General features: G+C 39.9%; 1 protein-coding gene across 3 annotated transcripts in view; it reads right to left on the reverse strand.

Moving 5' to 3' along the window:
• Positions 1 to 15214, reverse strand: part of ern2 (endoplasmic reticulum to nucleus signaling 2) — a 119789-nt gene that overhangs the window by 53923 nt on the left and 50652 nt on the right. For all 3 annotated transcript variants that reach the window (XM_043711699.2, XM_043711698.2, XM_043711703.2), the window contains exons 6-9: positions 14871 to 14993; positions 1799 to 1900; positions 1351 to 1612; positions 172 to 250 (exon numbers count right to left, since the gene is read on the reverse strand). In XM_043711699.2, the coding sequence (XP_043567634.2) occupies positions 172 to 250; positions 1351 to 1612; positions 1799 to 1900; positions 14871 to 14993 (566 nt within the window). The remainder of the gene's footprint in view (positions 1 to 171; positions 251 to 1350; positions 1613 to 1798; positions 1901 to 14870; positions 14994 to 15214) is intronic.

Below are 15214 nucleotides of genomic sequence, written 5' to 3' on the forward strand. Positions count from 1 at the left end.
AGGATAGACCATTTATTCACCAAATGGTGTTCACCAATTCTTCTGAAAATAAAGATTTCGTGTGAGATTTATACATTTTTCAGAGACTCACTGTTTCTTTCCAGTATTGCTCATTTAGATCAGTAACTTCACAATGATGGTGCACTGGCCCTTGTGGAATTATGTACTTACCACTACAGCGACACCTTCATGGACAAGTGATGATGAGGCATAGAAAGCAGACGCATGTTTCCCAACATAAAGTGTGGGACTGTAACAACAGAAAAAGAAATAAAGTTAACAGTATATTTAATTAATGGAAAATCATATTCCACATGACCATTTTCAAAGGCTTAAAATAAAAATTACTTCAGTTAAATATAATTGTATATTGTGTGAGATACAGATTCTAATACAGGCCCTAAAATTTCTCTGCTTTAAACTATGCTTTTCATCAAGGTCACTGTTTACCTGATAATGCTCCTGTAAAGTGTTTTAGGATTTTTTATATTGTTGCATTATTCATTGAAAAACTCTGTCCGGAAGACACTAAGCCTTGCCTCATAATGGTGGTCTTAAATACAGCTAAACATGTTGGAAAGTGGATTCATGGGATGTGGGATTTCCTGGGTAGGCCAACACTTATTTCCTAGCCTCAACTGCTCTTGGAACTCTTAGCAGTTCAACTGTATCACCAACTGATTGCTTTGAAGCGTGTTATCAGTCGTGAGCTGCAGCTAATGTTCACAACTTTAGTTTTGGTGTTGGGGAGAAGGATGTTTAAAGGGACAAACACAGAGAATGCTTGAGAAATGCAGGTCTATGGAAAGAGAAACAATTAACATTTCAAGTCTGGTACGACTCTTCTTCAGAACTGTAGATTAAATGAACAACCTTCCAAAGCACTCATGTGCATCTCAATACAGTAAGACACTAAAGCTTTGCAGCCAAGTGATTTGGATTGCACTACCAACAGAAGCATAAGGAAGTAAAAATTGAAGAGAAAAGCCATATAATAAATACCCATTAAAAAGGCATTTTTTTCTGGCAGCCTTTGTCTTGCATCCCATAATTTCTTTTAGACGATGGTAACGAAAACTAGTCATGATCTATTACACATATGGGGATTACATTCAGATTCAGAAAGAATCAAGTTACACCACACCGGGTTATAGTCCAACAGGTTTAATTGGCAGCACTAGCTTTTGGAGCCCACTCTTCATCAGGTGGTAGCCACAACCACCTGATGAAGGAGCGGCGCTCCGAAAGCTAATGCTTCCAATTAAACCTGTTGGACTATAACCTGGTGATGTGTGAGTTTTAACTTTGTACACCCCAGTCCAACACCGGCATCTCCAAATCACAACTTACACCAGTTGAGTTTTTGTGGTGGAGGGTTCTTTAGGGAACTGGTACTTCCACTTTATCATTCGGATGTCTTGAGAGTTGAAAGTGAGATATCGCAGAGTTTCCATGGCAACATTGAGATGAAGTATCCGACGCAGGCTGTCCTGTTGCCAAATGAACATTCCCACCACTGGAGAGCCATAGTTCTGCATCCAAAGAACGTCACCCGATTCCCTATCTACTGTCACCACCAAACCATCTCCATTTGATGCAAAATGAGCCATTTCTGTACAAATCAGAAACATGGAGGCGGCATCAATTATACCCTTCTAACAGTCATTTCATAAAATGAGAAAAGCTGAAATTTCACTCAGGAAGTAGATCCAGTTCTAATGCTCAAATGACTATAGGAGGCAACAAACTCTTGAACCTGTCTGTAAACTTTGTTAATTAAATCAAACTTAAAACTTACTGTAGTCTGTATTCTCATTGCATAAAGTAGCAGAGTAGTCATAATAGGTAGCATTCCAGTAAAGTTCTCGAGTCTTGGTGTCGTACATGGTAATCATATACTCTATCAAGGTATGAAATGAAAAAATTGTCACAATATAGCTTAAGAATTATTCCTTTTCAACGTAAGTCAAGGAATGTTAAAAGGAATTAAACACTGCTAGCAGAATAGTGGCATTTTACCTGCAGAACAATACGAAACCTCAAATAATGGACAATGCTCTCTGCACTTCATTTCAAATTACAGGTTTACCTGAGTTTTTTAGTCAAACTCTCCTTATGCATGCATCCATTACATAACGTATCCACCACTAACAGTCAGATAAGAACAGCATTAATGTAAATACAAAAGTAAACAAATAAACCAATCTTCACATATTAACCTGGATTTTGCAATTAATAACACACTCACTATTAGCCTGGAAGAGAGCTGCCCATAAAGATTCAGTTATCTCTATGATTTCACTTTTCCTCATATTAATCTTAATGTGGTGCAATTCAAGAAGTCATCTCGGCATCCGTCAACAGGGATGTCTTCAAGCAAGTTAAGCAGCTGGTCATACTGAAATACAATACAGATTGCAGTCGAGAGTGTGGGGCTGGAAAAGCACAGCAGGTCAGGCAGTATCTGAGGAGCAGGAAAATTGACAGTTTGGGCATAAGCTCTTCATCAGGAATGAGGCTTGTGGGCCAAGGGGGCTGACAGATAAATGGGAGAGGGTGGGGCTGGGGAGAAGGCAACTGGGAATGTGATAAATAGATGAAGGTGGGGGGGGAAAGTGATAGATTGGAGAGGAGGCTTGAGTGGATAGGTGGAAAGGAAGATGGACAGGTCAAGTAGGCAGTGCTAAGTTGGAGGTCTGGAACTGGGATAAGGTGGGAGGAAGCGAAATGAGGAAACTGGTGAAATCCATATCGATTCTGAGTGGTTGCAGAGTCCTAAGGTGGAAGATGAGTTGTTCTTCCTCCAGGCTTCATGTGGTTAGGATTTGGCAATGGAGGAGACCCAAGACCTGCATGTCCTTCATGGAATGGGAAGGGGAGTTAAAGTATTCAGCCACAGGGTAGTGTGGTTGATTGGTGTGGGTGTCCCAGAGATGTTCTTTGAAACTATCTACAAGTTGGTGTCCTGTCTCCCTGATGTACAGGAGACCACATTGGGTGCAACGGATACAGCAAATGACATATGTGGATGTACAGGCAAATTTCTGTTGGATCTTGGATGGAGGTGGATGGGGAGAGGTGAGGGCGCCCTGGTTTTGTATTTGTTGCACACAGATTGCAAACCCAAAAGTAAAATGCAGCAATTATCTTATCACTTGTGACTTAAATTTCAGAGAGCAAAACTAATAACCAGGGCATATACTGAAAGCTGAAATAACAATGCTTTTTAATTGTCACATTAAAATACTTTGGATTTATATCTCAGTAAGAAAAATTGACATTGCATATACATAAAACTAGTTTTCTCGGCCAGACAAGTTCTTCAGAAGAACTTGTGACTAAGTATACCTGCAAAATAAATCTAGTTACCTTTCATTAATAAGATGTACATATTGATGGGCTTTTAATAATAATATTTCAGCACAAGGAAGGGAGCTTTTGTCAGTTCAATGCAATCTATAAGATTATAATCTGCAGGAATGTCAGCTATCCACATAGAAACATAGGTTCACTGACAGCAATTTTTAGAATTTTCATGCTGAACTTCATATGCGCTGATTCCAAATGTTGCTATCAGTTCGAAAGACCAATGATTGTACTTGTGAAAGACATTTTATCATCCACAATACCAACCACTTATTGGAGCCTGGAGACACCTAATTCCATTGTTAATTTAATTATCTAAAAGACATAGAACTGATGTTTTTACTCCTGCAACAGCATTGCAGAGTCATAATATTCTCCAGCTCTGCACACCCAATGAGGGAACTATGGCGCATAAGTTAGAATTTTCATACAGGATAAGGATGGGAACAAGGAAGTCTGACTGCAGCTGTACAGTGCATTGATGGGATGACACATGGGATACAGTGCACAGTTTTTGTCACCTCATTTTAAAAGAGACACAAATGCTATAGAGAGAGTGTAACAAAGGTTCACCAGAATGATTCCTGGAAGGCAAGTGCTACCATCTTCTCCCGGCTCCCTCAGATTCTATCTTTGCCTCTACATAGCCTCTATACTGTCCACTCATTTGGAACACCTCGTTACCTTCCCTGACTTAACCAGTATTAACAGCAGGGCAATCACTTTCATTTCACTCATTTCCTCCTTTTCTTTCATTTCAGGAGAAAATGGCCCATTACAGGACCTAAAGAACTGGGATGGCTGGTGAGTTACCTGATATTCTGCTCCTCACCCATAGTGAGAAAAGAATCTTGGTCTTCACTGTTTAGGATTGGGACCAATCTTATGGAGATGTGGAAACATCATATCCTAACAACCAAGAAAGTTTCATTGTCCATTGCAGTGCTACTCTCCAACATATTCTTATCATATCAGAACTTCTTTCTCTCTCTTGTTCTCTCTCTTTCATCTTCAACAGCCATTAGCAGGAATAGCATGGACTCCACAGCCAAGAAGGCTGTAACGTAAAACATCTCCTCCTCCATCTCTGAGGAAGAGTACAAACATACTTCAGAGGACGCATCAGCAAAACTGCCTGTCTGTGTGCACCAGCTTAGATACTAACATTCTGATGGGTAATTTAGCTATATTAGAGTGATGAGCACCTGCTGGTGAATACTTCACTGCCATATCTCTGCAGCTAGTCAAGGAAGTAATGCCCAGTTCATTGGAACTTGGAAGACTGCTGAAAATCAGGCACCTGCTTGGGTCTGGGCAGGAAAGGACCCCAAGGTGTCAGCAAATTGCGACTGCATTGAGTTGTGTGTGTAGACAGAAGAGCAGCATGCAGGTTTGTCAGGGACAGAGGTAACATGACACAAAGATTGCTGGACTGGACCAGCACTGTTGGAATCCTGCTCCCTCAGGTTCTGAGTGTCTGGCATCTCCATGGACATACCGGCAGCTGCCAAGACAATTCAGGTTCAGCAATCTTTAAGTCTAATGGATATATGCACAGATCTATATTTCATCCTCAAGTCATGTGTACTCAACACCACAGAAAGGTGTCAGGGATGAGGAACCTGGACCTCACAAGGACAAAAAGTGGTGCCAATAGGCAGCTACCAGAGGATGAACCACATAAAAGACCCCAGAAGCCTCATCTCAGGATCATTCAGAGATGGAGTAATTTCATTTCCACCCTGCATGCCACTCATAGATCAAGCCAAGCAGGGTGGATCTGTCTCTGGCCAGAACACATTTAGCATGTCTGGCCCTTTAGAGATAAATGCCCCCTGGGTTGCCCAAACCAAACATTAGGTCAACAGATTCCACTTTAGGGCAAGCTCATTCACCTCAACTGCAAACCCTAAGACTGCAAAGAGACAGAGAGGGAAAGAAAGAAGATCTAAGGGCACACAAGTATCACCAGTGTTGCATCATTGTAACTACTTTATCACATTTGTTAACGTGTTCACTTTTAATCATCAGCTTTGTGAGCAAATATCCATCCAGGCCCAAATAAAGCATTGAAGGTACTGTACATAGCTTAATCATCCCTAATGCCAGGCAAGGTTTTATGGTCCAAGATGTGAATTTAGCAGTTCTTGGACCATGTGTAGATTATGGGAATTAGGAAGGTGACTGCTACTTGGGCACTTTCCAGGTCACAACACAATGCATGTGTATCAAAGTCATTACTGGCGTTGATTTGTGATGCTGCCCAAGTGTTGAAAAGTGCTTAAGCAAGGATTTGAACGGCACATAGTAAGTTAATGCCCAAGATTCACATAGCATGTAGTGCTTCTAAATGTGTTTCAGTTTTACTGTGTGTGTATTTGTAATGCTATTTCCCTTCGAAGGGTCTCATCTTACTCAAAATTGAATCCTGCCTCAAAGAATGAAACATCTACCCTGCCCACTTTGGCCATGGTGGGAGCCATTCTCATCTCCATTGCACACTTATCATTTACAGCAGGATGGAAGAAAACAGCAGTCACTCCTCAGACACTTGGTGTTAGGCTCAGCTACTTCCTCTTGGTGAACCCCAAAAGTACACATTCCCTTCTTTATTGTGAACCCATAGGCTCTGAACTTGCCCACATTTGTAGCCAACCAAGCTATCTAAGTCTTCAGCACCCCATTTTATCCTCAAACTTCAGACATATTGAGTAAACATGCCAAATATAGTATTGCACTGTCTCCTCACTGTCCAGGGGGAGGTTGACTATTAATGACTTAGTAGTAATGATAATAGCATCATAATGGAAGATTGTGAAATCAGTCATGTAGCTCTAAACAAGTAATGGAAACCTTCAGTCTTCTGTCAAGAAAGCATTTAAACAGCAAGCAATTGTTTTGAAATTCCAGACATTTTTCTAGGAGAATTTAAGGGCAAGAGTCGTAAATGTTTTGATACCTTTGAGAATTCATTTTAATAGTTCTTCCTGACAGCTAATTTTGAGACAGGTACTGTCCATAATTCCTTCATTGACATGTCTTCCTGTGACATTTTGCCAGGTCTTCTTTGGCACTTTTTGCCAAGTCCTCTTGACACGTTTGTTAGGTCCTCTTGGTATTATTGGCATGTCCCCTTGATACTTTTGATAGGTCTTGTTGGCAGTCCAAAGAGCTGCAAAGTTTCAATAATCTACATTCATGCCTACATTAACAGTTTGGGCACCTGACCTCACCAAAGACATTCTGGGACCATATGCAAAGGGGTACCTTACCTCTCCAAAAGAATATCCTGGCGACCCAAACAAATCCATCAAGTTCAAACACACTCCTTTCCAGCTTATCTTGCACTGTCATATCTCTGACACCCAGATCAGCAAGGTCACACATCATAGAGGCAAGTACTGATTTATATCGGCAGGTTCCTCTTCGAAATGCACAAGCACAAAACAAAGAGATGCCCTCATCCACACCTCCACAAAAATGGTAGATGCCATGCTTAGAGTCATAGAGTTGTACAGCCTGGAAACAAACTCTGTGGTCCAACTAATCCATGCCAACTAAATATCCTAAATTAATTAAGTCTCATTTGCTAGCGTTGACCTCATGTCATGTACCTAGCCAGATGCCTTTCAATTGTTGTAGTCCTACCAGCCTCCATTGACAACTCATTCCATACATTTGTCACCTTCTGTGTGAAAATGTTGCCTGTTAGATCTTTCCCCTCTCACCTTAAACCTATGCCATCTAGTTTTGGACCTCCTACCCTGGGAAAAAGACTTTGACCTTTCTCTCTCCCTTGTTATGGTCCAGGCCAAACGCCTCAAAACATTTCAAGGAAGTAGCCCAGACCCTAACTTTGCGCATTGTTTTAAGCAGGTGTAGAGTGGATATTCCAGGACGGATGCAGCTGGCCCAACCGCTAGTTGGGTTTTTGATAGCGGTTGGGCCATCTGCAAAACAGAATTTATTTGCAATATTACTAAGTGAAACACAAACAAAAAGAGTTCAGAATATAGAATAACTTAACCTATCCAAAAACCCAACAGCCTATCCCAACTTAATGATGTTGTTCCAAATTCCTGCGACAATCCCCATACATACCCCTTGGCAAAAAAAAGTAAAATCAAACACAGGGTCTTACAGGAGAGAGATGGCAAAGGGGATTCTGCATAGAACAGCTCCCTCCATGCAACTGTTTCTTGGACCAGCAGCCTCAAACTGACCAGATGATTAGGCCACTTTTGGAATATTGCATGCAATTCTGGATTTCTTCCTATCAGAAAGATGTTGTGAAATTGAAAGGGTTCAGAAAAGATTTACAAGGATGTTGCCAAGATTGGAGGATTTGAGGTATAGGGAGAGGCTGAATTGCTGGGGCTGTTTTCCCTGGAGCGTCGGAGGCTGAGGGGTGACCTTCTAGAGGTTTAGGTAAAAACAATGACTGCAGATTCTTGATTAGAGTGGTGCTGGAAAAGCACAGCAGTTCAGACAGCATCCGAGGAGCAGGAAAATTGATGTTTCGGGCAAAAGTCCTTCATCAGGGACTGTTTTCAGACATCCCTGACTGTTTTCAGTGAACAGACAGATTGCTTAAAAAAAAACAAACCAAAGAAAAGCTGAGCTGGGAAAACTCTCCTTTTATTGTACAAGTGTTTTCAAAAAAAACTTGAAAGCCTTTTCTTGAGGCAGTATCTGTTCGCTATAATCAAAGTGGCCCTAAAACCCATCGAACCTAGACTTTTTGGAATCGCTGCTTTTATGACCTCTCTGAAAAAAACCAAGGACAGTATAACCTTATTAAAGGAGCAGCATCATCATACCTCCCCCCTTAAAAAGAAATGAACCATCAATATCCAAAGATGGCTTCATTTTAAAACCCCTTAAACTGCTAGGACTCCACAACACACATAGACATTACATTGACAATAATCATCAAACATATAACTACTACATTTTGTTTCAGTTTGTTTTACTCCTGTCACCAAACGTCTCTTTCTCATTCAAGTCTCAACAATGCGTCGGCAATCACGTTTTCTTGTCCTGCCACATGCACAATTTTCAAATTGAATGGCTGTAACAACAAGCTCCAACCAAAAAGTCTGGCATTTTTGTCCTTAAATTTCTTCACAAACTTCAATGGGTTATGATCAGTGTATGTGATTGTCTCAGATACATGACTAGTAACATAAACATTGAAATGTTCTAATGCCAACACCAAGCTCAAAGTCTCCTTCTCAATTGTTGAATATTTCTGCTGATGAATGTTCAATTTCCTGGGAAATACCCAATAGGTCTTTCTATTTTCTCACGTTTTCTTGCAAGTGCACAGCACCAACACCCACATCACTTGCAATGATAGCCACCTTGAATGGCTTTGTATAATTAGGTGTGGCTAATACTGGGGCAGTGGTTAATACAGCTTTCAGGCTGTCCAAGGCCTCTGACATTCCGCGGTCCACTGAAACGTCTTGCCTTTCATTGGCAATTCGGTGAGTGGAGCAGCCACACTGCTAAAATTCAGTAGGAATTTTCAAAAAATCCACTCAATCCCAGGAGTCGTAGTTGTGCACTGTTCTACGTTCTACTGCTTTTTTCATTGATGGCATGGGAAACTCCACAATTAGCTTTGTTTTTGCATTCTTTGGGGCCATTTGTCCATGTCCAATAACATGGCCCAGGAAGGTGACTTGGGGCTTTAGCAAATTCAACTTTAGCAAGGTTTATCACTAAGCCTGCCTTACGAAGTTGATTGAACAAGTCTGATAAATGTTGCAAATGTTCCTTCTATGTGTGACATAAAATTACCAGGTTATCAATATGTACGATACAATTGGGTAATCCAGCAATGAGCTTATTGGTTAGTCTCTGAAATGTGGCTGGTGCATTTTTCATTCCAAATGGCATGACTTTAAATTCATACAGTCCATTCGGTGTTATGGAAGTCAAAATTGTCTTCGCTCTTTCGGACAAAGGTTCCTGCCAGTATCCTCTAAGCAAGTCTAACTTCGAAATATAAGTTGCTTGTCCCACCTTTTCAACACAGTCTTCCAAATGCTGAATCAGATATGCATCAGACTTTGTAACTGCATTGACATTGTAATAGTCCATACATAAACGTTGGGTACAATCTGGTTTGGCACCATTACCATGGGTGACCTCCAGTCACTGTAACTAATTTCGATTATGGTCTTGGAGCATGCATTCAATCTCCTTTTGAACCTGTGCCAACTTTATGGGATTATGCCTATAAGGATGTTGCTTAACTGGAACAGCATCTCTTATATTTACATCATATATAATTAGGTTAGTACCTCCCAGCTTATTTCCACATATCTCCCCATGTAATACTAACAAATGTTTCAGGTCATTTCAATTTTCCTCTGGAAGGTAACTCAATAATTTATCCCAATTTTTTGAAAATTCCTTATTGTCCAATTTAATTTGAGGAATGTCCAATTCAGAATCCTCTGAACTTGGTTCTTCCCACTGTGTTGTAAGCAATAACACAGTCTACTTTGGCTTTCCTCCCCTGTCAAAATACCATTGGAGCATATTCACATGACACACACTGTGAGCTTTCTCTCTCTGTCTGGAGTCCTTACCAAATTGTCCACCTCATTCAAATTTCCTTTCACCTTGATAAAGTCCACTAGACCTTGCTTTTAAAAGATCACCTATCACTGGAAGTAACCTTATCCCTGATAGCAGAATTGCAAGTTTTTGATTTTTCGTCTGCTTCCTGTTTCACTGTGATATTTTTAAATGCTGTCTTGCCAACTCCCCCACTCTAGTCATTTCTTAAAATTTGACACAGTGCAAATATGTGATCTCTGAATTCTGACTTACCAATTTCTCCTTAGTCAATTTTAGTGGTCCTCTCATTTCATGCCCAAAACTAATTCAAATGGACTGAATTTGGTTGATTCATTTGGCGCATCTCTGATCGCAACAAGTACAAATAGAGTTCCCTTATCCCATTCATCTGGATAGTGTTGACTATAAACCCTCAACATGGTCTTTAATGTCTGATGCCACATTTCGAGTGCTCTCTGCGACTCTGGATGGTACATAGTAGATTTGAATTATTTTATTCCTAAGCTATCCATAACTTCCTTGAATAATTTTGATGTAAAGTTCAACCCTAGATCTGATTGTATCTTTGTGGGTAGTCCGTATCTCGTGAAAAATTTGAGGAATTCCTCTACAATCCTTTTAGCTGTGATATTGCGTAATGGAACAGATTCTGGAAATCTATTGAACACATCTATCATTGTTAACAAATACTGATTCCCACTTTTTGTTTTAGGGAGGGGTCCTGTGCAATCAATTAAGACTCTTGTAAAAGGTTTCTCAAACGCAGTAATAGGTATTAAAGGTGCTGGTTTTATTACTGCCTGTGGTTTTCCAATTACCTGACATGTATGACATGTCTGGCAAAATTCAACTACATTCTTGTGTAGTCCAGGCCTGTAAAAATGTTTTTGTATTTTAGCTTGAGTTTTTCTCACTCCTAGTGGTAGCTCATATGCTACCTGCAACACCTCCTCTCTATAACCCACTGGCAATACAACTTGATGAACTTCTGCCCATTTCTCATCTGCCTGAATATGCAATGGTCTCTATTTTCTCACTAAGACATGATTTTTAAGATAATAGCATTCAGGGATACATTCAACTCCCTCTCTCTCCTTTTCTCTTCCTCTTTTTCTTTTAGTTCTGCTAAAGCAATTCATTCTTTTTCTCTTTCCTCTGCTTTTAATTGTAATTCAAACTGTTCCATGTCTGTTGCCTTTTCCTTGTCTTTTGCCTCTAACTCAAGCTGCTTTATTTTCAATTGAATTTAACCATCTCTAAAGATTCTGATGGTGTTTCCAGCAAATTTAAATGCTGAGCTATTGCTGAAATTATCTCTCCTTTCCTCATGGAAGGATGCAGCTCTAACTCCAGCTTGTCTGCCAATTCCAGCAGCTTGGCGTTAATCACATTTTTCAAACTCCCCAAAGTCACTTCTTCCACTCCCAGAAAACACTTGGTGACTGAAAGAGACATTGCTATTCCAAGCGCTGTTTAAACCAACCAAATCTAATTCCCAGAACAAAAGACACTAACTTCTACCATTCAGCAACCCTAATCCCAATTTGGAACTATAGAACAAATCCCACAAAGAGCCCCTAATCTGTTATGGATTAGGCCAGGTCTTCCCTCAAAACACTTCAAGAAAGTAGCTTGGACCCTAACTTTGCTCATTGTTTTAAGCAGGTATATAGTGGATATTCCAGGAGTGATGCAACTGACCCAAATACAGTTTTAAATAAAACAGAATATATTTGCAATATTACCAAATGAAACACAAACAAAAGAGAACAGATATAGAATTAAAACCTGTTCAAAAACCCAACTGACTATCCCAACTTAATGATACTGTTCCAAATTCCTGCAACAATCCCCATAAACACCCCATAAACATAAAGTAAAATCAAACACAGGGTCTTACAGGACAGAGATGGAATATGGATTCAGCATGGAACACTTTCTTCCATGTAGCTGTTTTTTTCCATGTAGATCAGCAGCCTCAAACTGACTGACTGCTTTCAGTGAACAGACAGACTGCTAAAAAAAAAACCAAACCAGAGAACTGGCCACCCCACTTTCACTGTACAAGTGCTTTTTTAAAACCTGAAAGCCTTTTGCCTGAGGAAGTATCTGTTAGTTATAATCAAACTGGCCTTAAAACCCTTCAAACGTGGACTTTTCGGAATCACTGCTTTTACAACCTCTCTGAAGAAAAAACAAGGACAGCATAACCTTGTTAAAGAAGCAGCATTGCCATACCCGATCCACATTTCTGATATCTGGGCTCATATGCCATTTTTGCAACAATAGAATTGCTCTTTGCTTTTACAAAACTCCGGGCCATAATGTTTTAAGCTAGGATATAAATAATATTGTAATCAACCTCAATTTTATCTGGAACTGGATGGAATTTTCAATAGTTAAACAAATAAATTTAGAGATACATTTTGGTAAAGCTTTTCAATAATTCTGTGTGTGCAAATAATTACACTGACAACCAATTTAGGATTGCCAGTTGGATCCGCAGTGTGCCACACAAACATATACTGGAAATTACATATATTAATACACAAAGCCTCATGCTTTACAGACAGGAAGAATATGTACATGCACTGCACCTGATTCAACTTAGCAAAATAAGTGTCAGCCATTCATTAGTTCATTTCACAGGGCAATGCCCTGACCAATCAGTCAACCTGTTTGATATGAGGTTTAAAGTAAAACATGGCTGTTAAATGTCTATCAGCATTAATGGATTCATTCTCCATGCCAATGTTTCCACCAACTGCAGTCCATTCTCCAATCTGTCAAAACTCTCTTCCCATGCAATATAAATTCTGGTTTTCTCCTTGAATTGGTAATCTTGAAAATTGTGTTGTTGAGTGTGAAATGAGAAGATTTGACGAAATGTATCTTTTCAGTAATATTCTTATTTACCAAACAACCACTGAAATTTAGAGATTTGTTCAGTTATAAACATAGCACTGAGGAGCAGTAGTAGGCCAGTTGTTCCCTTGAACCTGTTCTGACATTCAATAAAATCATGTCTGATCTGACCATAGTCTCATAATCCCCTTCCTACCTACACCCCAATCTGTGATTCCCTTATCTGTCAACAATCTAACTCTTCCCTAAATAAAAAAAAAAATCAATGACTCAATCTCCATTGCTTTCTGCGGAACAAAATTCCCCAGACCAATGGCTCTCTGAGACAAAACACAGTTCTCATCAGCTACACCTTTCTAATTACTTGCAGTATCTGCGTATAAGAATTTTGAGATTCATGGACAAAGTTGGTCATAGGATCATTTCTACCACTAGATGTCACCAACATCCTGTATTAGACAAGCAGGAGTTTGGAAGAACACACTTAAGTGAGGCAGCATCAGGAGGTGGAGAAGTCAACACTTCGGGTATAACCCTTCTTCAAGATCATGTACTAAGCACATCATAAAAGGGACTCAATACAACAATAATAACTAATACTATTTAGTTGACCAGCATGTAACAGGAAAATGTTTTACTATGCTGAGCCATATGCTAAGACAGCTTTCCCATTCACTAAGTACAGGAGTTTTTCTTTCATTGCCTCAGGTCATTAAAAGTACTTAGAATCATAGAGATATACAGCATGGAAACAGACCCTTCGGTCCAACCCGTCCATGCCGACCAGATATCCCAACCCAATCTAGTCACAACTGTCAGCACCTGGCCCATATCCCTCCAAACCCTTCCTATTCATATACCCATCCAAATGCCTCTTACATGTTGCAATTGTACCAGCCTCCACCACTTTCTCTGGCAGCTCATTCCATACACATACCACCCTCTGCATGAAAAAGTTGCCTCTTAGGTCTCTTTTATACCTTTCCCCTCTCACCCTAAACCAATGCCCTCTAGTTCTGGACTCCCCGACCCCAGGGAAAAGACTTTGTCTACTTATCCTTAATTTATACTTAATTGATTGTAAAACACTTTGGGAAGTGTAGCTACTGTTTTAATTTGGAAATGACTGTCTCCTGACACCCACAACTATGGGGCAACTGTAGATGCATACTAATCTGGAAAAGCACAAGTACCACTCGATTCCAGTACCACTACATTATCATGTAATGATGGCTCTATGCACGCGCAGAGGAGAAACACAATATTGAAACGGACCTCACAACTTTTAATCGTGCCACATTCCCTTCCACATTTCTCTTCATAGGCCACATCTCCCAGTAAATCTGTTCACAGTGCGCCCCATTTGAACCTGAACATGTTTAAATGCACACACAAGAGTTTAAGCAGTGCATAACATGCTCGTGCTGGTATTAGCAGATGCTGCCTTTGGTAATAAAAGAAGCCATTTTTGCATAGCAAGCTCCCAAGCAGCAATGAAGCAGCTGGTCTAATTCTATATTTTAGACATACAAATTAACACTGTCAATATTGGAATTTCCAGAAATACTCAAATAAAACTAAATATCAATTTCTTTTATAATTAAAATTTTTCTCTCAACTCACGGGGCCAAGCAAATTTGGGAAAGCAAACTGCATTGCCAATTTGCAGATTACAATTTTCCAGACAATGTTTATATGAATATTCACTGTGCATATGTGAGCAGAAAAATTACTTTGAGCAGAGAATAGTCCTGTCATCCTCACCTGTATTGGTTTTACCCCAAATCTATGAAAACTTCCAAACCTCCCTTTTTCCAATAATGCATCTAGCTGCATTCTGAACCAATTAATACTGTCTTCCTCATTCATTCCACACCCTACAAAAAAGTGTTGTATGTTACTTACTTTCATACTCAATTTCTTTTTCAATGTCTCCCTGGAATTTGGACCTTTCACCAAACTGAACACTCTTAGGTATCAACCTTTTAAAAGCTCACTTCTTTTGCTGAGCAAACAACCAGGAATCAGCCTTTGAACGCTCTTACCTGTGCGCCCAATGTATAGGAGAGGGGCAGATGGACAAATGTTCTCTGATGTATCAGTGGTCAGCGTCGTCTGCTTTTCTCCAGTTGTGGGATCCACAACAAACCATAAGTCCTGTTTCTTACCTGGTGCAAGAAAAAAAGCAAACAATACATGCTTTAAACATGCAATTATGCAGCCAAGTGTTAAAAGCTATTTTTCTTTAGGCTGCCCTCTTTTAGAACAGCTTCTGCAACAAGAGGAGACACATAAAAAAGTCTTAATTATTCACATAGGTACCAGATAATAGCCATCCAATCACAGAAAGATCCACTATAATAATGCTGCTGCCACCGAATTACCAGGA

The sequence above is a fragment of the Chiloscyllium plagiosum genome, unplaced genomic scaffold (assembly GCF_037043375.1).
Source record: "Chiloscyllium plagiosum isolate Xiang-an unplaced genomic scaffold, Cpla_swu_hap1 HiC_scaffold_20, whole genome shotgun sequence".
In the NCBI taxonomy this organism is placed as follows: Eukaryota; Metazoa; Chordata; class Chondrichthyes; order Orectolobiformes; family Hemiscylliidae; genus Chiloscyllium; species Chiloscyllium plagiosum.